The sequence below is a fragment of the Lactuca sativa genome, chromosome 9, assembly GCF_002870075.4.
Source record: "Lactuca sativa cultivar Salinas chromosome 9, Lsat_Salinas_v11, whole genome shotgun sequence".
NCBI lineage: Eukaryota > Viridiplantae > Streptophyta > Magnoliopsida > Asterales > Asteraceae > Lactuca > Lactuca sativa.
This window is the reverse complement of record NC_056631.2, coordinates 55,795,319-55,817,924: the sequence shown is the minus strand read 5'-3', so window position 1 is coordinate 55,817,924 and position 22,606 is coordinate 55,795,319. Positions and strand designations below refer to the sequence as shown.

General features: G+C 39.1%; 1 protein-coding gene across 3 annotated transcripts; it reads left to right on the top strand.

Moving 5' to 3' along the window:
* Positions 1–15,356: 15,356 nt before the first annotated feature.
* On the top strand, positions 15,357–17,176 carry LOC111903888 (ethylene-responsive transcription factor 1B). 3 transcript variants are annotated; one of them, XR_008226476.1, is made up of 2 exons: positions 15,357–16,626; positions 16,816–17,176. XR_008226476.1 is itself a non-coding variant. In XM_042898687.2 (2 exons), the coding sequence occupies exon 1, from the start codon at positions 15,413–15,415 to the stop codon at positions 16,061–16,063; it is 651 nt and encodes a 216-aa protein (XP_042754621.1). In that variant the 5' UTR covers positions 15,357–15,412; the 3' UTR covers positions 16,064–16,083; positions 16,816–17,176. The 3 variants fall into 3 exon arrangements, 2 of the variants coding, with proteins under 2 accessions (XP_042754621.1, XP_023755430.1); XM_042898687.2 differs by having other exon boundaries at positions 15,357–16,083; XM_023899662.3 differs by having other exon boundaries at positions 15,357–16,091.
* The last annotated feature ends 5,430 nt before the right edge of the window (positions 17,177–22,606 follow it).

Sequence of the window (22,606 nt, the reverse complement as noted above, 5' to 3'; positions counted from 1 at the left end):
GTCTATATCATCATACAACATACAAATATCACATAGCACATAATCTCATACATAACACATAAGACCCTCTGGTCATCGTATAGTACCACTCTAGGTAACGTATAGTGAGAAGACTCACCTCGATGTCTCGGTAAATATCTGACTCGGAAGAAGTGTGATCTAGCCTCCGCCTAATCACATCAAGTAATACTCTCATAAATACAACTATACTCAACCCTAAAAGTCAACAAGGTCAACAGTCAAACTTTGACCCGACTCGTCGAGTGCACTAGGGCGACTCGGCGAGTCTACACGTGTTCACTGACTCTCTTAGATCCTCTCCTGACACGTCGAGTACTCCCCTTGACTCGACGAGTTCCACCTGGCATGAATCGCGGGGCCACCCCGACTCAACTTGCCGAGTCTCAAGAACAACTTGGCGAGTTCCAACTTGAACTCAGACCCCTGACTCACCGAGTCATTTCCTCCAACTCGACAAGTCCACTCACTGAGTGATTAACAGGCAACCTTCATACTACTCTCCGAGTCTGTTCTTCGGACTTGGCGAGTTCATGCCATGCAAAAACTCAAAACAACTTCTGAGGTCAGATCTGTTCCATACAATCATAGATCTGGCCTCCCCAAGCATGATAATCACGTAAAGTACGGACCTTGACACACATATAACATCTAAATGGTCCAAAATGATGATTTAGCCCCAAAAATGACATTCCAAGCTCATGGCTCCCAAAATGACTCATAAAGCTCCAAGGGTTAAGGTCTCTAGACCTCTTTGGGTCCAGATCCAGAACACAAACTTGAGAAGGGACCAAATACTCCTCTTAATCATCCTCTAAAAGGGTTAGAAAACCCTAACACTAAGAATCAACACCAAAACTGAAGAAGGTCTGAGAATAATACCTCAATACAATCTCTATGAGCTCAAAAACCACCAATATCGCACCTCCTTCAGCCTCCTCTTTCCTTGAACACTTCCTTCTTGCAAAAACACCCACAAAAGTTCAAGATTGGCCTCTCCTTCCTCACAAACGCTCTAGATCTCTTTAGGGTTTCTCTCTGGGGGTTGGTGGCCGCAAATGATGGCCATAAGGCCCTTTAAATAGGTCTCAAACCCCAGAAATTAGGGTTTCATTAAACAGTGTGGACTCACCGAATCCACTCATGAACTCGCCGAGTCCAGCTGCGAACTCGCGTACAAATCCGCGACCATACTCGGCGACTCTAGACGCCAACTCGCCGAGTCTCCCCCCAACACCCAAAAATAAAGAACAAAACATCATACCTGGGAATCCGGATGTTACAATTCTCCCCCACTAGAATCAGACTTCGCCCTCGAAGTCTCACTCTGCAAACAACTCCGGATGCTGCTCCCGCATCTCATGCTCCGGTTCCCAAGTCAACTCTGACCCTTTCCGATGCTGCCACTGGACCTGCACCAGAGGCACTTCCTTGTTCCTCAAAACCTTCATCTTCCGATCCCTGATCGCCACTGGTCTCTCAGCATAATTCAGGCTCGCATCCACCTGAATATCTTCTAATGGCACCACTACCGACTCGTCAGCTATACACTTTCGCAACTGGGATACGTGGAAAGTGTCATGAATCTGACCCAACTCCACTGGCAACTCCAGACGATAGGCTACCCTGCTTACCATTGCGATCACCCTAAAAGGACCAATATATCGGGGCCCCAACTTGCCCCTCTTCCTGAATCGGATCACTCCTTTCCATGGAGAGACCTTCAGGAGCACGAAGTCGCCGACCTGAAATTCGAGCTCGGACCGACGCTTGTCCGCATAACTCTTCTGACGACTCTGAGCGGTCAACAACCTCTGTCTGACCTGCTGGATCTGCTCTATTGTCTGAAGCACAATCTCGGTGCTTCCCATCACACGCTGCCCTACTTCTCCCCAACAAATGGGGGTTCGACACCTCCTCCCATACAACAGCTCAAAGGGCGGCATGCCAATGCTCGAATGATGGTTGTTGTTATAAGAAAACTCCGCCAAGGGCAAATACGTGTCCCAACTCCCGCCAAAATCCAACACACATGCCTGGAGCATGTCCTCGAGCGTCTGAATCGTCCGCTCACTCTGCCCATCGGTCTGTGGGTGGTATGCGGTACTAAAATGCAGTTTTGTACCGAACTCCTCAAGAAAATTCTTCCAGAATCTAGAAGTGAAACGTACATCTCGATCTGAGACAATGGAGATCGGCACTCCATGTCGCGATATCACCTCTCTCACGTACAGCTCTGCCAACTTCTCCGCAGAAGAGCTCTCACTGATGGCCAGGAAGTGAGCACTCTTCGTCAATCTGTCCACAATCACCCAAATTGCATCGACGCCCCTCGCGGTCCTCGGCAATTTGGTGATGAAGTCCATTATAATCTGTTCCCATTTCCACTTGGGAATCTCTAATGGCTGCAGCTTACCATGTGGACGCTGGTGCTCGGCCTTCACCCTACGACAGGTCAAGCACCTCTCTACAAACCATGCGACATCCCTCTTCATACAGGGCCACCAATAATCCTTTTTCAGGTCCAAATACATCTTAGTGGCCCCGGGATGGATCGAGAATTTCGATCGATGAGCCTCTTCCATCAATATGGTACGCGTTCCGCCCACGGACGGTACCCAAATCCGACCCTGAAATGTCATAAGCCCCCGGCTATCGGTAACCAATTCTGATACTAATCCAACAACTCGCTCTCTCTTCTGGCTTGCTGGCTTTACACCCTCAGCCTAGGCCCCATGAATAGCATCCAACACCGGGGTCATCACTGTCAATCTCAAACAGACATCTCGAAATGGGGCGCCCTCCGCTCTACGGAGCAATGCATCGGCTACAACATTAGCCTTGCCCGAGTGGTACAGGATCTCACAATCATAATCCTTGACCACGTCCAACCACCTCCTCTGGCGCATATTCAGGTTGGGCTGGTCCATCAAATATTTCAAGCTCTTATGGTCCGTGTATATCGTACACCGAACCCCATACATATAATGTCTCCAGATCTTGAGAGCGAACACTACCGCTCCCAACTCCAAATAATGAGTGGGGTACCTCGACTCATGAGGCTTAAGCTGCCTCGATGCATATGCAATCACATGCCCCCTCTGCATAAGCACTGCTCCCAAACCAGATATCGATGCATCCCAATATACTACAAAATCTTCCATCCCTTTCGGAAGGGCTAACACTGGGGCTTCGCATAATCTCTGGCGAAGTGTCTCGAACGAGGTCTGCTGCTCTGGACCCCAAGAAAACGCAACACCCTTCCGGGTCAACTTGGTGAGTGGCACGACGATCTTGGAGAAATCCTTAATAAATCTCCGATAATAGCCGGCCAAACCCAGAAAACTCCTGATCTCGGTGGGTGATCTCGGCACCTCCCACCTCATGACCGCCTCAATCTTGGCCGGATCGACCAATATCCCATTTTGGTTAACGAGGTGCCCCAGAAACTGAACCTCTCGTAACCAGAACTCACACTTGGAGAACTTGGCATACAGCCTCTCCGATCTCAGAACTCCAAGAATCTCCCTAGAATGCTCCTCATGCTACTCTCGGGATCTCGAATACACCAATATGTCGTCAATGAACATGATCACTGAACCATCCAACATCAGTCTGCACACCCTGTTCATGAGATCCATGAACACCGCCGGTGCGTTGGTGAGTCCGAAAGGCATTACAACGAACTTGTAATGCCCATAACGAGTCCGGAATGCTGTCTTTTGGACGTCCTCCTCTCGCACCCTCACCTGATGATAACCAGACCTCAAATCTATCTTGGAGAACCAAGATGCTCCCTGCAATTGATCGAACAAATCATCGATCCTCGGCAAAGGGTAACGGTTCTTGACCTTTAGCTTATTCAACTCACGATAATCAATGCACATCAGGTGCGAACCATCCTTCTTCTTGACAAAAAGGATAGGCGCTCCCCATGGCGAGCTGCTCGGCCTGATAAACCCCTTTCCCAGCAGCTCCTGAAGTTGCGAGGATAACTCCTGCATCTCCGGAGGCGCAAGGCGATAAGGCGCCTTGGCGATAGGCGCAGCTCCCGGAACCAACTCAATACCGAACTCTACCTGCCTCTCCGGAGGCACACCCAGCAACTCCTCTGGAAACACATCTGGAAACTCACGCACTATCGGGACTTCATCAACTGTCTTCTGTCTCTCTGAATCAACCCTCGCATCCATAACGTATGCCATAAATTCCCTACAGCCCTGTTGTAGACTCTGTCTTGCTCTGGCGGCCAAACAAAATGCTGACCCCGTACGTGTACCCTTGCCGTGCACTGTAAGAACTCCCCCACTAGGGTCTCGAATCGTCACCAATTGACGCTCGCAGTCTATCACAGCTCCATATCGGCTCATCCAATCCATACCCACTATAACACACACGTCCCCCATCACGATCGGAACCAAATCTATCGGGAACTCCACACCGAAGATCTCAAGGACACATCCTCGAATCACATTCGAAGCATACACAGCTCGCTCATCAGCTATGGAAACTCGCAGAGGCGGATCCAATGTCTCTCGACGGACACTAATATGTTAACTAAATGCTACGGATACAAACGACCGACTCGCACCCGAGTCAAATAATACCAACGCAGGCACAGAACTCACAAGAAAAGTACCTACGAATAGCATTATATAAGCATAAAAACTCAACTCGAATAAAAGATGAAAAGAGAATACATACCAGCCACAACATCGGGCGCCGCACGGACCTCCTCCGCGGTCAACTGAAATGCTCTCCCACGAGCCTTCGGGCTTCAGCCTTCACCGGCCGAACCTCGGTAGTCCTAATAACAGGCGCAGATCCCTACGCTGATCCCTGAAGAAGCTGCGGGCACTCGGCCTTCCAATGACCGGTCTGGTTGCAATGAAAGCAAACCGAAAATCCCTTGGGGCAATCCCTCGTGATATGCCCCTCCTTCCCACACTTATAGCACACCCCAGCCCTGCAAGATCCCTCTTGACTCTTACCACACTTCCCACAAGTGCGGCCCTTCGCGCCCCCAGACCTTGAATCAGCGGGTCTAGCCCACTTGGCTGCCGGCTGAGACTGAGCCGGCCGCCGATCCATCCTCTGAGACTCGGCCTCCTCCCTGGCCTGACTCTCCAGCTCGATCTCCCTCTTCCGGGCATTTTCCTGGAGCTCAGCAAAAGTCCGATAAGTCGAGTTCACCACGAACTCCCAAATATCTCTCCTTAGCACACTCAGATAACAGCTCATACGAGCCTGCTCAGACGACACCTGCTTAGGGAAAAACATCGCCCTCTCATGAAACTTCCTGGTGATGTCTGTCATAGAATCAGTACCCTACTTGAGGGTCAAGAACTCCTGAATCAACCGTTCCCTCTCCACCGGGGGAACATACTCCTCTCTGAACATAGCAGTGAACCTCTTCCAGGTCACCTCGTAAATCTCAGCCAAAGTGAAGTTTGCTATCACGAACTTCCACTAATCCTTCGCTCCCAGGCAGAGCTGGTTCAAGGCGAACCGAACCCTCAAATGCTCTGGACAAGAACACGTAAAGAAACACACCTCAATGTCAGAGATCCACCTCATAGCAGCAATCGGGTCCTGCGTCCTGTTAAACTCTGGTGGCTTCGTGTTGCTGAACGCCCGGAACAACAACGAGTCACCTCCCTGAGGTCTGGCAGTAGCAACATCAGCAGTAGCTGCAGCTGCAGCAGCCTCAGTCAGCGCTGCATACCACTCATCAAAAGTCTCAATCAACATGGTCTTGATGTCCCCAAACATCTCAGGAATCTCAGCCCGGATGGCAGCAGCCACCTCCTCATGAATCAATTGACGGATCTCCTCGTCGCTGACACCACTGCTCTCCGGTGTGTGTCGAGTCCCAGCCATGATGCCTCTGAAATACAACGAAAATTATTAGAGAATCGATCGAGCATACACGTACTCGATGACGCAACCCTACTTGTCTTCCATTGTCCAAAAGATTCTTACTTGGAATGCCCACTGATCCGATGTCTTCAGTAGTACAGGCCCAATACTACTGACCACACCGCATCAGCATTCACTCCAAGTCCTCCTCCTTGGATCTTGGATTACAAGTACTCTATTCTCATGAGCTCCTAACTGCTATCTACTCGCTCTCAAAGCATCTCAGCAGCAGGAATCTCCTAGGCTAAGGCATCACAAATCAGGCCACTCTAGTCCTAATATGTATACCTAGCCTACTCTAGCATGCATAACATAACATATCTCATAACACATAATGTAAGGGTACTTTTGAGGACTCACCGTTCGGGCGCTGGCTGATCGTACACACGGCTCTGCTCTGTTTGTCTCAAAACTTTTTTTTACTCTTTTCAAAAGTTTTACTTCATTATCAAGTTTTTCCTCAAATCCTCAGTTTGAGTTCAGATACGCCCGAAGATGTATCTGAATCCCTCAAACCAAGGCTCTGATACCAACTTGTAACAACGTAAATTTTCAAAATAATTTTTCATTTTTAAAACATTCATTCATTCATAAAATAATGTTAAACACATTGTATCAAATGTTATTGTCACAAAACATCTCCCCAGAATCTCTACAAAAACTCCAATGCGTGTGTGTACGAATCATGCCGGCGCCTTCCCGCGCTCATCACTAGTACCTGAAACACATAACACAACAACCGTAAGCATAAATGCTGAGTGAGTTCCCCCAAAATACCACATACAACACATACACCACTCGAGGCTATAATACGACCCTCCGGTCGATGTGTCTCAGCGGGACCCTCCAGTCCCGTAGCTCGTTGGACCCTTTGGTCCGGTCATAGCTCGTTGGACCCTCCGGTCCGGTCTATATCATCATACAACATACAAATATCACATAGCACATAATCTCATACATAACACATAAGACCCTCTAGTCATCGTATAGTACCACTCTAGGTAACGTATAGTGAGAAGACTCACCTTGATGTCTCGGTAAATATCTGACTCAGAAGAAGTGTGATCTAGCCTCCGCCTAATCCCATAAAGTAATACTCTCATAAATACAACTGTACTCAACCCTAAAAGTCAACAAGATCAACGGTCAAACTTTGACCTGACTCGTCGAGTGCACTAGGGCGACTCGACGAGTCTACACGTGTCTACTGACTCTCTTAGATCCTCTCCTGACACGTCGAGTACTCCCCTTGACTCGACGAGTTCCACCTGGCATGAATCGTGGGGCCACCCCGACTCAACTCGCCGAGTCTCAAGAACAACTTGGCGAGTTCCAACTTGAACTCAGACCCCTGACTCTCCTTGACTCACCGAGTCATTTCCCCCAACTCGACAAGTCCACTCACTGAGTGATTAACGGGCAACCTTCATACTACTCGTCGAGTCTGTACTTCAGACTCGGCGAGTTCATGCCATGCACAAACTCAAAACAACTTCTGAGGTCAGATCTGTTCCATACAATCATAGATCTGGCCTCCCCAAGCATGATAATCACGTAAAGTTCGGACCTTGACACACATATAACATCTAAATGGTCCAAAATGATGATTTAGCCCCAAAAATGACATTCCAAACTCATGGCTCCAAAAATGACTCATAAAGATCCAAGGGTTAAGGTCTCTGGACCTCTTTGGGTCCAGATCCAGAACACAAACTCGAGAATGGACCAAATACTCCTCTTAATCATCCTCTAAAAGGGTTAGAAAACCCTAACACTAAGAATCAACACCAAAACTGAAGAAGGTCCGAGAATAATACCTCAATACAATCTCTATGAGCTCAAAAACCACCAAGATCGCACCTCCTTCAGCCTCCTCTTGCCTTGAACACTTCCTTCTTGCAAATACACCCACAAAAGTTCAAGATTGGCCTTTCCTTCCTCACAAACGCTCTAGATCTCTTTAGGGTTTCTTTCTGGGGGTTAGTGGCCGCAAATGAAGGCCATAAGGCCCTTTAAATAGGTCTTAAACCCCAGAAATTAGGGTTTCATTAAACAGTGTGGACTCGCCGAGTCCAGCTGTGAACTCGCGTACAAATCCGCAACCATACTCGACGTGTCTAGACGCCAACTCGCCAAGTCTCCCCCCAACACCCAAAAATAAAGAACAAAACATCATACCTGGGAATCCAGATATTACAGATAAGTTTATAATAACAAAAAAACATCAACTCATATTATGTTTTGGGTAATAACAGAAAAGATAGTATTTAACTTAAATTAGCATTCCATTAAGTTATTTTTAGAGAAATATAGTAATTCAACCATAAGTTAATGTGTATTTTAATAAAACAATTGTTTTAATAAAAAATAACCATTTGGTTTCAAATGAGAATCTACCTCTTAGACTGATATTATGGAATTTCGGACAAGCATTCTAGAATTTGGACCGAAATTTCGAACACCCCGTTCGTGCAACTTAACGAGAGAAATGAAAGGAAATGAGTGAAAATGAGAAGAAAATAAATGAAATTGGTATTCCCGAGTTTCATTAAAGGAGGGAAGTGGAAGGAAGTTGAGGGAAATGGGAGAATCACTTTCCCTCCTAACTTTCTTTTTGATTCGGGAGGATTTGGAAAGAAATAACAAAATAATTCATTTTCCTTCCATTTCTCTCCAACTCGGGATCATAAAATAAAATTTTGTTTTCCTTTCTTTTCTCTTCTTTTCTCTCATGACTTTCTTTCATCTTCTCTTTTTTTTTTTTGTTAAACTCGGGAACGAGGTGGAAGTTTAAAAAAATTATAATTAAAAAAAAAATCTGAAATTTCATGAACACATCCAAAATGCGATTATAATTCCAGAATTTTAAGAGATAAAAAAATTATTTTACTTAAATCTAAAAAAAGTTAAATAAATATAGTAAATTTGAAATATATGATATCAAGGTATAAAACCATATATTTGATTTAAAAAACGGGTGACACTTGAAATAGATATATAAATTGAGAGATTCCTGTAAAGAAAATTGAATAAGAACAAAAAAGAACTTTTAAATTTAATTATCCGACCGATGCATTTGACAGTAAATTGTCATTTTTCAAAAACAAGAAAAAAATTGTTATTAAAATATATATATATATATATATATATATATATATATATATATATATATATATATATATATATATATATATATATATATATATATATATATATATATATATATATATATATATATATATATATATATATATATATATATGTCATTTTTCAAAAACAAGAAAAAAATTGTTATTAATATATATATATATATATATATATATATATATATATATATATATATATATATATATATATATATATATATATATATATATATATATATATATATATATATATATATATATATATCATGGTTACTTTACTCAATTTCCTTTTTTTAATAATTCATCAAAAAATTTGTTTATTAACCACTTATATTAGAGCATCTCGAAGGTTTAACATCTCAAAAACTATTTACTTTTGCTATTTTATTTTTTTCTACTAACTTTTATTTGACAAATATATATATATATATATATATATATATATATATATATATATATATATATATATATATATAGAGTGAGGTTCAATAAAGAACCATAATTAACCAAATAACCAATCTTTTTTTTAATTTTTAGAACTTATTTTTTATCAAAAAAGAAAAACTAAAAATACAGAAATTCATAACTTTTTATCCTTTTTCCAATGATATGAAATTTGATATATATATATATATATATATATATATATATATATATATATATATATATATATATATATATATATTTATATTTACGTCAAATTCACAATGTGAATTTTTGAAAATTCACAATGTTAATATATAAATTTAGATTTTTTTAAATTTTTTTTCGATAAAGAATAAACTCTAGAAATTAAAAAAAAATATTTAGTTCCTTGAAGAACCAATAATTATGGTTCTATTATTTTGATAGTGTTAAGAATTTTTTGAAGTTATAATTCCTTTTTGGGAAAATGACTTAGGAGGGTAACTACCTTTTATTTGTGTTCACATATTGGCAACTTCTTCTTATATTACCGGCTAATACCTGTTTTAACCGGTAACTCAAAGGGAAAATGACGTAGGAGGGTAACTACCTATTATCCGTGTTCACATATTGACAACTTCTTATTTTTTGTACATAAGAAAGCAACTAACTTGTTTTAACTGTGTAACATCCCAAAAATCATGTCCAAAAATTTCGTTTTTAATTTAATACTAAAACCATAATTGTCAAACCATTAATTTAATACTCCGGCATCGAGCCCCCCTCGGTATACATATATGTCTCTCTTATACCCCGCATGTCTCCGGGCCCCGCCTGTTAAACACATACAATCATATAACATGCTAACACATAAAGAAACATATTTTACTGTATCCCTGTCCTAAGAAACATACTTTGCTAATAATGAGATACAGAACTTCGTCCGTACTAAGCTAGTTCCAGCCAGGGCTTCAGCAGTGCAAGGTGAGTCTCCTCACTGTGTGAATGGGTCTAAGGCCACAATGCCAGCCCATGTAGTCTATGCGTAGGAAGACCCTGGGGTTATCCCTAGGCATTGTATATGGGACCTCGCCCACACTCACCTCCCTACCAGGCACATATAAGTATCACACACATAACAAGTATAATCTAACATGCAAACATTCCTCGGGCACCCGCCCGACATGGGACCTTGGTTTGGAATAACATACTACCATACAATGCCTAGGGCTAACCCCCGGGTCTTCCTACTCATAGACTACATGGGCTGGCATTGTGGCCTTAGACCCATTCACACAATGAGGAGACTCACCTTGCACTACTGAAGCTCTGGCTGGAACTAGCTGAGTACGGACGAAGTTATGGATCTCATTATTAGCAGAGTATGTTTCTTAGGACAGGGATACAGTAAATTATGTTTCTTTATGTGTTAGCATGTTATATGATTGTATGTGTTTAGCAGGCGGGGTCTAAGAGAGACATATCTGTATACCGAGCGGGGCTCGATGCCAAGCGGGGCCTGATGTCGGGCGGGGCCCGATGCCGGAGTATTAAATTAATGGTTTGACAATTATGGTTTTAATATTAAATTAAAAACGGATTTTTTGGTCATGATTTTTGAGATGTTACACAGTTAAAACAAGTTAGTTGCTTTCTTATGTATAAAAAATAAGAAGTTGCCAATATGTGAGCACGGATAAGAGGTAGTTACCCTCCTAATTCATTTTCCCTTTGAGTTACCGGTTAAAACATGTATTAGCCGGTAATATTTTTGTAATTTAAACAGTTAAAACAAGTTAGTTGCTTTATTATGTACAAAAAAGAAGAAGTTGCCAATATGTGAACACAGCTAAGAAGTAGTTACTCTCCTAAGTCATTTTCTCTTTCTTTTTTCATAAAATATATTAATTTTGATATTGTTTATTAAATTATTTAATTAACTAAATATAAAGCCTAAGTAAAACGTAATATCTAAAATTCTAAATATAATTAGGGTATAAAATAAAATGCTACTGAAGTTTGGATTAAGGGTATGTTCGACACGAAGTGTTTGAGAGAGTTTTAAAGCTTCTAGCTTCTAGCATTTAACAAGACACTCTGTTTTGAACAAAAAACCTAGTTTAACAAACAAGCTTTTAGCGCTTAGTATAAACAAAACACTTCAAATGCAAAATCTATTTCACATAACGTTTACCGAAATACTATTTGCTACCAGCTACCAGCTACATATTATCCGCTACCAGTTATTTTTGGGGAATACACCCTAAATTTGACAAAGCCTAAAAGAGAAATATAATATAAAGAAAAATAAGTGTTTGGAACCTTTCAAATTAGTCTTCTTTTGCAATTATATAAAGCTTTCAAAAGTTTTATAAAACTAGCATTGCAGATGTTCTAAGTTACGAGTAAACTATTTTTGTGGCCTTGGCCTTGTTTGACAAAAATAATGTAACGCCCTGTATCTGGTATGTTGCTTCCGTAGCATTTATTTAGAAGTTTTATTGAGGGACTCGGCGAGTCTATGGCCTGACTCGTCGAGTAGGGTCGAGTTTTTGTGCACGTGTTAGTCGGCGACTCGGCGAGTCCATATTCGGGACTCGGCAAGTCTGCCTGCCTGGAAGAAACCCTAAATCCCCGGGTTGCTCCCTATTTAAACAACCTTATGAGCCCCCAAACTCGTCCCCTTCACCCTCAAAGCATCATTTAGCAAACCCTAATCGTTTCCTTGGTTATTTGTGCATTTCTTGTGTGAATCTTGAAGTTTTGAAGAGAAGAAGGAGGCTAGGTTCAAAGGAGAAGAAGAAGATCCAAGGTCTTGCTTCCATTTCAGATTTCATTGAGGTATTTCTCGGAATCCTCCTGTTTTATGCTTAAAACCTCCATTAAATCATTTCTAGGGCTAGTTGGATGTATTTTCAAACCTTATAGTTGTATGGATGCCTTAATAGGTCGAGATATCCCTAGATCTGTTCATTTATGAGTTGTAGAGCCCGAATATATTGCCTTTTTGAAGTTGCTTTGCAAAAGAACACTAGATCTAGCCTTTATCATGCTTTTTGAGCCTTATAATCTTCATTGATGCTTTTGGACACGTAAAGATAGAATCTTTACGTGTTAATCGGACTAAGGAAGCTCAGATCTATAAAGTGTATGCGGTGGTTTTGATCAGAATCGAGTTTTTAAGATCTGCATGCATGTGACTCGGCGAGTCTAGTCGCGAGTCCCGTTTTTCCCTTTTTGAGTGGTGACGAGTGAAAGTCTGTGAGTAGTAAAGTGGACTCAGTGAGTTGGAGGGCAGACTCAGTAATTGAGGGACTCGATGAGTTGTTCATACAACTCGGCGAGTCCAAGGCAATCTTCCTAGCTCAAGAACAACTCGTCGAGTTGTTCATATGGATCGGCGAGTCGGATGAAGATTGTCTGAGTTCTTGGATCGAGAGGGCACTCGTCGAGTCGATGCCATACTCGACGAGTAGCCACGAGTAGAGTTGAGAAGTGAGACTGGAGAACTCGGCGAGTTGGTGGCCCAACTCGACGAGTCAGGTCAACTGTGGGTTGACTTTGACCGAGAGTGTTGACTTTGACCAGGGGTAAAAGAGTCATTTTACCCAATACAGTGATTAGCATCTGATTGAGTGTGTTATGGAATTGTAGCCGGGGAGATACCGGAGCAGCAGCAGTTAGTTTCCAGAGCCATACACACAACAGCCAGTTCACGAGGTGAGTTTCCTTCCAGTAGGAACGGGTCTAAGGCCACCATGCCGGCCCGTTCAGTTAGTTGTAGTTTCAGGACTTCGGTCCAATGCAGTAGTTAGTATGTTTGACGCCTCCGTGGCTCAGACATGATTTATGTGTTTATGCTATGTTGTGTTCAGTCAGTCAGCTTCGGACTTCGGTCCGATGTAGGGGACAAGGTCCCAGTTAGCCAGCTTCGGACTTCGGTTCGATGTAGGGGACAAGGTCCCAGTCAGTCAGCTTCGGACTTCGGTCCGATGTAGGGGACAAGGTCCTAGTTAGTCAGCTTCGGACTTCGGTCCGATGTAGGGGACAAGGTCCCAGTCAGTTAGCTTCGGACTTCGGTTCGATGGAGGGGGCAAGGCCCCGTATGTGTTTTATATGTTATTGCATGGTATGTGGTAGTTTGGGGGAGCTCACTAAGCTTTGTGCTTACAGTTTCAGTTTTGGTTTCAGGTACTTCCGCAGGCAAAGGGAAGAGCTCGGGATGATGGCATCGCACACACCACGACTTCAGTCTGTCCTGGGAGTTGATTCAGTTTTCTTATTATGTTTGGATACATTGTGATACAGTATTTTATCATGGGTTTTGAAACATACATCGTATGGTTTTATTATTGATACTGAGTTCCATGGTTTTATTATAATAAAAGTCGAAATTTTTGGGTCGTATTTTTGGGTTGTTTCAAATAAACTAGTTTATTGTAATTTATTATTTGGTAAAACCATAAAAATAGTTTATTTTAGCTTATGAACTAATTTATAAGCTATATTTTTATAAGCTATTTTGAGATAGCTTTTCATAAGCTTATGAAGATTTTTGAACAATATTTGTTTTTTTTTTCATTTAGTTATAGATATTTAAATGTCTTTTTATATCATTTTATATTTACGATCTAATTTATTTGTTGACCAAACATTAAAAATTAATAAGTTGACTTATGATTATTCTTATTGACGGTCTTGGCTAGCATATGTCGCAGTGGAGTATCGTGTCATCCTCAAGTATCGCCTTATGATCCCTTTATTTCCAGCTGACCAGACTTGCCCTGTTTGTCGCAAGGCATGCTTGGACTCCTTAATTTGTGGAGCATGCAGTTCATTGTAAAGAGCTCCCGGGTTTCAAGTACCGACACGATCTGGTTATGGATGTTTTTTCGACATATTTAGGCGCGTTGGGGTTTCTGTCAAAAAGAGGCACCTGTGAACTTTTTGACTGGCCCATTGGAAGGAAGATTAATACTTAGACCAGCTGACATTTTAATATGTGGATGGGTTAGAGGAAAACATGCATGTATGGATCTAACAGGGGTTTCCCCTCTTGTGGACTTGGGGAGTGGAGTTTTCACTGTGGAGCAAGCTGTTTTAAAAGTTGCATCAAGCAAAGTGGCAAAACATGAGAAAGTGTGCATGGAAAATCAACACACGTTTATACCCTTTGTATTTGATACTTTCGGTTTCCTTGCGCCAGAAGTTGTGGAGCTACTCAATAGAGTCCAACGGATCATGCATAGTAATGTTATGACTCCAAGATCTATAGATGTTTTTATAAAAGAATTAGTTTTGACATCCAAAAAAGAGTTGCAGCATAGCTTGTTGTTTGTTTACCCGCTATGTCTATGTAATTCTTTCTTATATATATATATATATATATATATATATATATATATATATATATATATATATATATATATATATATATATATATATATATATATATATATATATATATATATATATAACTAGCTCAAAAAAATCAAGCTTATCAATAAGTTATCTCAATACCTCAAATAGATCATGAAATTGATAGTGTGTATAAACTATTTTAAAACCTATAATAAACTATTTTTTTAATACAAACCTTAAATTGTCATAAACTCAAAAAAGATAAACTAATGATATAGGTTAAAAATATATTAATTAAATACTAAATTACAATAGGTTTAAAAACAAAAATTAACTAACTTAGTCGAATATTATTGAACTATATAAACTATGTTAATGTCAGCACAAAGTTATCTCACTTCGCCGCCAGCCAACAATTCCACGTGTATTTACTTAATGTGTCCCACGATAATACACCCAAATCGGGTATCCTTGGCTTTCTCTATATATGCTTCCAACTTCAACCAATCAACCAAAATAAACGTTTCTCAATAATTTAAAAACAGAAGTTCATTATTTTTTAGATGGACCAATCCTACTTCCACTACGCACAACCGGAATTCTCACCGGAATCCTGTTTTCTTTCACCGGAATATTCCTCTCCTCCTCTCCAATCCCACTATTCACACTACTCCGACCATCATTTTCTTCCATTCAACGAAAACGACTCCCAAGACATGTTCCTCTTCGAAGTTATTACAGACTCCACCGGAGAAATCCACTCTCCTCCGGAGCAGGTCATAGATCAAGAAGAGAAAGAGTGGAGTTACAGAGGTGTGAGGCGGCGGCCGTGGGGGAAGTACGCAGCGGAGATACGTGACTCTACACGAAACGGCGTTCGTGTATGGTTGGGCACATTTGACACTGCAGAGGAGGCGGCTCTGGCATACGATCAAGCGGCGTTTGCATTACGGGGATCGGCGGCGGTGCTTAATTTCACGGAGGAGGTGGCGTATGAATCTTTAAGGGAAATAGGGTATGTATATGAAGAAGGGAGTTCGCCAGTGTTGGCGTTGAAGAGGATGCATTCGATGAAGAGAAAGTGGGAGTTGAAGAAGAAGAAGCGAGAAGAAGTCAAGGATGAAGATGTTGTTGTTTTTGAGGATTTGGGTAGCGATTATCTCGAACAATTATTGGGGTTTGAGGAAAACTGCAACACTAGTAAAAATTGGTGAAAGATTATATTCATGAAAAGGTGAAAAGGTGAACGAACATATATAATATATATAAGTTTTTTTTCCCCATGTTAGCCATATAGGCACGAAAGGGTCAAGACTCAAGGGTGACGTTCACATATAGTCTTTTAAGTTTTATCTCTTTTTAAGGTATGATATTTCGAGTCTTTTGAAATTATAGAATGCAAAGGTTCCAAGAAAGAAGTCTTTTTGGATTATCATTTTCTAAAAGCTGTGGGAAGGATGGTCAGGCTCATTCAGTTTATAAGTTGACAACAATACATTCATCAATGATTAGAAATGATACCCTTGTACTTATTCCTTCATTTTTGCTCTTTGCGAATACAAAGTTTCTATTCTTTTTGCATGACTACTGTATGTGAGTGTTTAATGTGTTGGTGGCAAAACCAAAATCCTTTGGGCTGTTTTCTACTCCATCCCTTAATTGGCCGAAGGGTGCATTCTTTGGTATATGTAATTAGAATGCTCGGTTTAATTTCATCTTAAAACTTCCGGTGTAGGCAAATAAATTCAATCAATGGCCATCAGAAATCTTCTCTTCGGTATGATCTTTTGACCTCTGCAATTTAGTTCCTATGTAGGTGGCAAAAATGGTTTCAAGAATAGTTTTAACACTTGCAAGTTTAGCAAAGACTTTATATTAATTGTATACAATTGGAGATTCCGTACTAGATGCTCTAAGCAATTGACAAGGCCTTGTACGGTAACCCTCATTTCCAATCATTTAACAGGGAAAAACATGTTGCATCGACGCCTATGGAGAAGGATGATGAACAAGTCTATGATTGCATTTAATGGTCGTGATAGTAGGGGATGCTAAAGGATAGAGTTGGAGATGACATTAGTAGGGTGTTTGAGGTGAGGAGAAAGAAGAATTCCATTTGTTTATTTAATATAAAAAGGTAACATTACCATGTTTTGATAAATAAAATTTAAACTGCCATGAGTTGGTAAATAAATTTCAAAACTACTATGCTTTAGTTTAAAACTCTTTGGATTTGTTTAATGGTTGTAATATTCGGAAATGTGGATTAGTAGGACTTATTACTATTTGAAACTTTATTGAATAAAATTTGTATCTCCGATTTACAATTTGGATTTGCTCTATAGTTGTAATATTCGGAAATGTAGATTGTTTTGAAACAAAACTGAAGTGATATTTTGAATTTAGATTGTTTTAAAACAAAACCAAATTGATATTTTTGAATTTTAGATTTGTTTTTTGGAAAAGTAAGAGACAAAAATTTCTGCTTTTTTCATGGTGTGATTAACAATAACATCTCCAAAAGACATCAATGGGCTTGTGCTTAACCGGATTTGGACCATAAAACGGACTTTACTCAAAGATGAGTTCTTCAATTTTTTAATAACAAGGTCTCTAGTCCACTCCTATTGAGCTTGATTTGTAGCTCTCTTAAAACTCTTAACAGTTGACCATTTCTCATTTCTCACCGCTACTTTTCTTCCAACAAAGATTACAAAAGCAATTGTTTGGTGTTGCGGAAGTGAAAGAGCGCCTGCCACGATGACTTTTCTTTCAAACTCATAAAGACGTTTGGAAGCATATATAATGGAACGACATTTTTTATAGATTTTTTTACAACCTTTCTAGAACATGAATGTAAATTATCGTTTATCGCTCTTATTCCCATGGTCAATGATCTGTTTTTGCTTTTTGATTATCATCCCATTAATCTGATTAACATCTATAAAACAATATCTAATAGAATTAAACTGGTGATTAGGTTTGTGGTTGGTAATTTTCAATCTACGTTCATTGTGGGTATGAACATTCTTGATGGACCAGTAATTATTAATGAGATATGACATGGCTAGTACACTATATTGTCAAGGCATCCCTTGAATTTACATATTTGAGCCTTCTCCTTGGGCCAATATATGAAACATGCTTAAAAATGTGGTCCCAATTCAAAAACAAGTTTATTTGTAAAAAAAAATATAACGAAGTAGAGTTAATTAACATCATTACATAATCAAAGTAAACCCATACAATTCATGGCCTTTAAAAGGGGTTGGCTAAAAAGACACCCCTTTTTACCATATGGATACCCTAATCAATTTTTAAAATGTTTTTATTGGTTGAAATTGCATTGTTTTCCGAAAAAATTAATTATAACTAGTTGATTATAGGTTGACTTTTTATAAAAGTGATAATAGGGTGTCTAAGGGGTATCTTATTCACCCCCTTCAAAAATATTATCGCCATCTTCTAGTCAACTCACTTTAAAGTCTCTAATCTAAACACATGTCAAAGAACAACCCTCGGCTTATGTTCATTCTACAAATCTAGGCATAGTGAACCATCATAATAACCACATAAGGAGAAGCTAACCACACCTGTAGACCTTAGAGCTTTCTAAAATCCTGCCACGACCCCTTAGTTGTGTATCTATAAAATATAAGATCCTAAGTCATGTGGTCACTCATGTCACCCTAAATCCTAAAGTGTATGCACAAATAGAATACTCCAAAACTCTTTTCAAAACTATGCATAGACTTTTATCAAAATAATAAATATTCAAAAAGGATTTACATGAATGAAAACAAGTACCATTGGTACATATATAGCAATCAAGTCATATGATATTAATAATGGAGATTAGTACCCATAGTCATAATAAACTCATTGATATTACTATAAATAGCAGTGTCATTTTGGGTTACATGCAAAAACAAAATAAAGCATATCTAAAAAATACAATTATTTGAGAGACTTATTTTGTCAATTAATTAATTAATGGTATATAAAGGAATATAGAATATTCCAGAATGTTTTGAATTACATAGATAATTACAATTACTTTTGGTAATTATCTTTAGGGTTTCAAATCACCTCCATATAAATAAAGAGTTACAAATTCAGATTTAACACATGAGAAATATACCTTTCAGCCATTAAATCCTGGAAGCCTAAAATACGTTGAATCGCAGGAAACCAGTTTCCACGACGTGGACATTGATTTTCCACGACATGGTGAAACACATATTTGTGTTCTTCAAATCTATTTGTTGCTGGATTTCAAGGCTTTGTAAGATCTATTATAGTTTTACTTCTTGGGTGCGATTACATAAGATGAATTCTACATTGGGTTCTCTAGTCCAATTAACTGGCCTGTCAAAAGAACAAACCTAGAAATAATTCAAAGGTATGTTTTTCCTACTCGGTGTATCCTATCAAAGTTGCAAATATTAGTTGAGTTAGATTACATGGTTTTAAGTCTTCGATCAGAATTGTTTATTGTTTCTGCTGCCTAATTGCTAATCTTTGAGAGGTTCAAAAACTCATCAGTGGTATCAAAGCCAGGTTCACTCAAGTATATTGCACTTAGACTTTGTCTTGACAAGTATGTTAGGGTTTGTATGTGTAGGATTTCTGTTTTAAATTGTTTTAAAAGTGTAGAAATTTTCCTTGGTTAAAATTAAATTTGTTTATGCTTGAAAAACAATGTTTTTTTTCATTCTGCCTCTTTATCACACTGTGGCTACGTTGTGGTATCATTTTGCCCACGTCGTGGCAAGATACTAAGAATTAAAATAATAATTTAATTAACATCGCATGTTTTTTGTGTGCCACGACGTTTCTATTCGTTCCCCACGTCGTGGAACCTGAAGTTCTAGAATTTTATAATTTTTTTTTTATTTTGGTTGCTCGTCTTTTTCGATTTTAAACACATATTAACTAGTCTTTATACTAAAATATAAAAAATATTTGATTTAATTATAATATTAATTAAAAGACAAAAGATAAGGACACCTATAATTTAATTGTTAACTTTTATTCAATTGAATAAAAGATATAAATTTAAATGTGTGTGTGTGTATATATATATATATATATATATATATATATATATATATATATATTGTAAAAATTGTATTGATATGCATCACATTATCTACAACCATTGCGGCCTCACATGTTTCTTAAATGTGCATTGTTAGTCTACCTCGACTAGGCTCATCCACCTTGATTGCTTTAAATAAGGTTTAAGGTAAGTATCTTTGATTCCTAATGAGGATGGATTTTAAGTGCCATTTATTGCTCGCCACCCTCACCGCTATCTTGCTATTAAAGTGGAGTTGGCGAAAGGGTTTGATAGGACAATTGTGTTAAGTCAAAACTCAAAAGTATTAACTCCGTAAGTAATAAAATAAAATCTCATTTTATATTAACAATGTGAATCTTATGCTTCCCATGGAAATTACACCTTGTGGTATGTTCTTTTTTATCTAAGCATGTATGGTATACCGGCGCTTCAAAAGAATAACGTAGTCACATAAAGGTATATGCTGATCGCAATTCTCAAGCGTTACTTGAGCTGAATCTCATTATATCTTTTAATGGTTGATTCACCATTTGGATTCATGATCCTCGGCTAATCCAATCATGATTTTCAAATGAGAATTAAAAGAGATTAACATGCTATTGACATAGGTCAATAAATCTTGTCTTCTAGGAATCTCATAGAGATTGAGATCTACTATAGTTTGTCCACCTAAATAACTTCATTTTGTAATTTTCAACTAATCCAATTACATTATGAAGCCACGTATGGATCCTAGCCTTTTTTATTAATAACTTGTGTTGGGTAATTATAATAAAAGGATATTTCTTGATCAAAGTAATTGTGTTCTCTTTTCTTAAATGGATGGATAATGGTGCTACTCTTCCTCCTCTTCCACCTGCACTAACAACTTCATCAAACTTCTCTCTACTTTCTCTCCTCTCGTGGGATAAGCTCACTGTTGCTAACTACCTTGATTAGATTCGTAACATGATGATTATTGTGAGGTACAAAAAGATGGAGTATGTGTTGGACGAGTATCATGAAGATGAACTTCTTGATGATGTTACTGAAGAATAAGCAAACAAACACAAAAACATCACTATTACTCTATCGAGGTCTCATGTTTGATGTTGGCAACCATGTCTTCTGAACTCCAAAAGATTTGTAAGAACCTTGGGGCATACGACATGAATGAGCAGCTCAAGGACATGTTTTGAGATCAAGCTCAAACTGAGAGATTCAAGTTGATGCAATCAATTCTAGGTTGCAAGAAACCAGAGGGTAGTTTTGTGAGTATCCACGTTCTAAAGCTAAAGGGGTACTTTGATAGAATTCAATGTCTTAGCTTCCCATTCACTCAAGAGTTTGTTTTTGATGTCATTCTCAACTCTTTCACTAGTGCATACAAGCAGTTCACTATGAACAATTTATAGAAGAGTATCATGGAGCTACATGGGATGCTCAAGAAAACTAATGAAAACATTGTTCCACCTAGGAACACAAGTTCAGCCACTCATGTATTAACTATTAGGGAAGGTGGTATCAAGAAAATGAGATCCTCTCATCTTAATGTCAAGGGAAAAAGGAAATGAAAGATGGGTGCTCCCAATTCCATCACTAAAAAGGAAATTTCTGACATACCACCAGTAAATGACCCTAAGGAAGCCATTTGCTACTACTGCTAAGAGAAGGGCCATTAGAAATGTAGTTGCCCAAAATATCTGGAGGATCTTAAGAAGAACAAGGCCAAGGGAGTTGGCAATTTAGGTATATTTACAATTGAATTACATTCGACCTCTACTTCTAATAGTTGAATGCTTGACATAGGAAGCTAAGGCATGTAGAGCTTGACTTGATCATGGGGAACAAGAGCAGAGTAGTTGTTACCAAGATTGTGATGGGTTTTAGCCATAAGAACTTTCCTATGTGCGCATGCAAAACCCTAATGCTTGGATCTAGGCTTTCTAATTAAACATGCATTGAATCCAAGACTTCTAATGACTATTTAGGAATAAGAACAATGTTAAAACAGATCTAGAATCATACCTTTGAATTCCTTGATGATCTTGTTGTCTTGGAGCTTCTAGAGTCACAATTGTCACTCCTCTAATGGCTTACAAACACCAAATAGCAAGGAGGATGATTTGGGAGAAAGGAGAAGAGAGGAATTCGGCCAGGGCTTCTCTACTTTAGGTGAAGTGTCGAATTACTTATGCCATAGGGTCTATTTATACTTGTAGACTCCTTAAGGGTTACAACCTAAACCCTAATTGGATAATCTTCTCTTAAGGCTATCCAAATCCATTCCTTAGATAACTCTTTGGACGATTTGAAGCTATCCTAGCTTCTAGAATCCATCCAATCCATATCTATATGGATTTACAGTCTAAAGTTTAACTATCAAACAATTGACAGTTTATACCCACTTATTTAATTAATCTCTTTAAGTCACCAAATTAATTCCAATTAATTCTATGACTTATATTAATCAAATAACAATATTATTATTCTTTATATTATTCTCATAATATACTAATAATATTTACTCTATCTTAAATCATCCTATCAAGTTGCTATAGTGAAGGCAATCCAAAAGAACCATGCACAACCGGGTCAAATACTTGCCTAATATAGTTGTAGCCTTAGACACTATTCCAACAGTCTCCCACTTGGATAAGTCTAGTAACTATATGCACAAGTACAATTCGGTTTG

What these genes read in the sequence shown, in the direction of transcription:
- LOC111903888 (XM_042898687.2), top strand. Translation starts at nt 15,413, where the DNA reads ATGGACCAATCCTACTTCCACTACGCACAACCGGAATTCTCACCGGAA.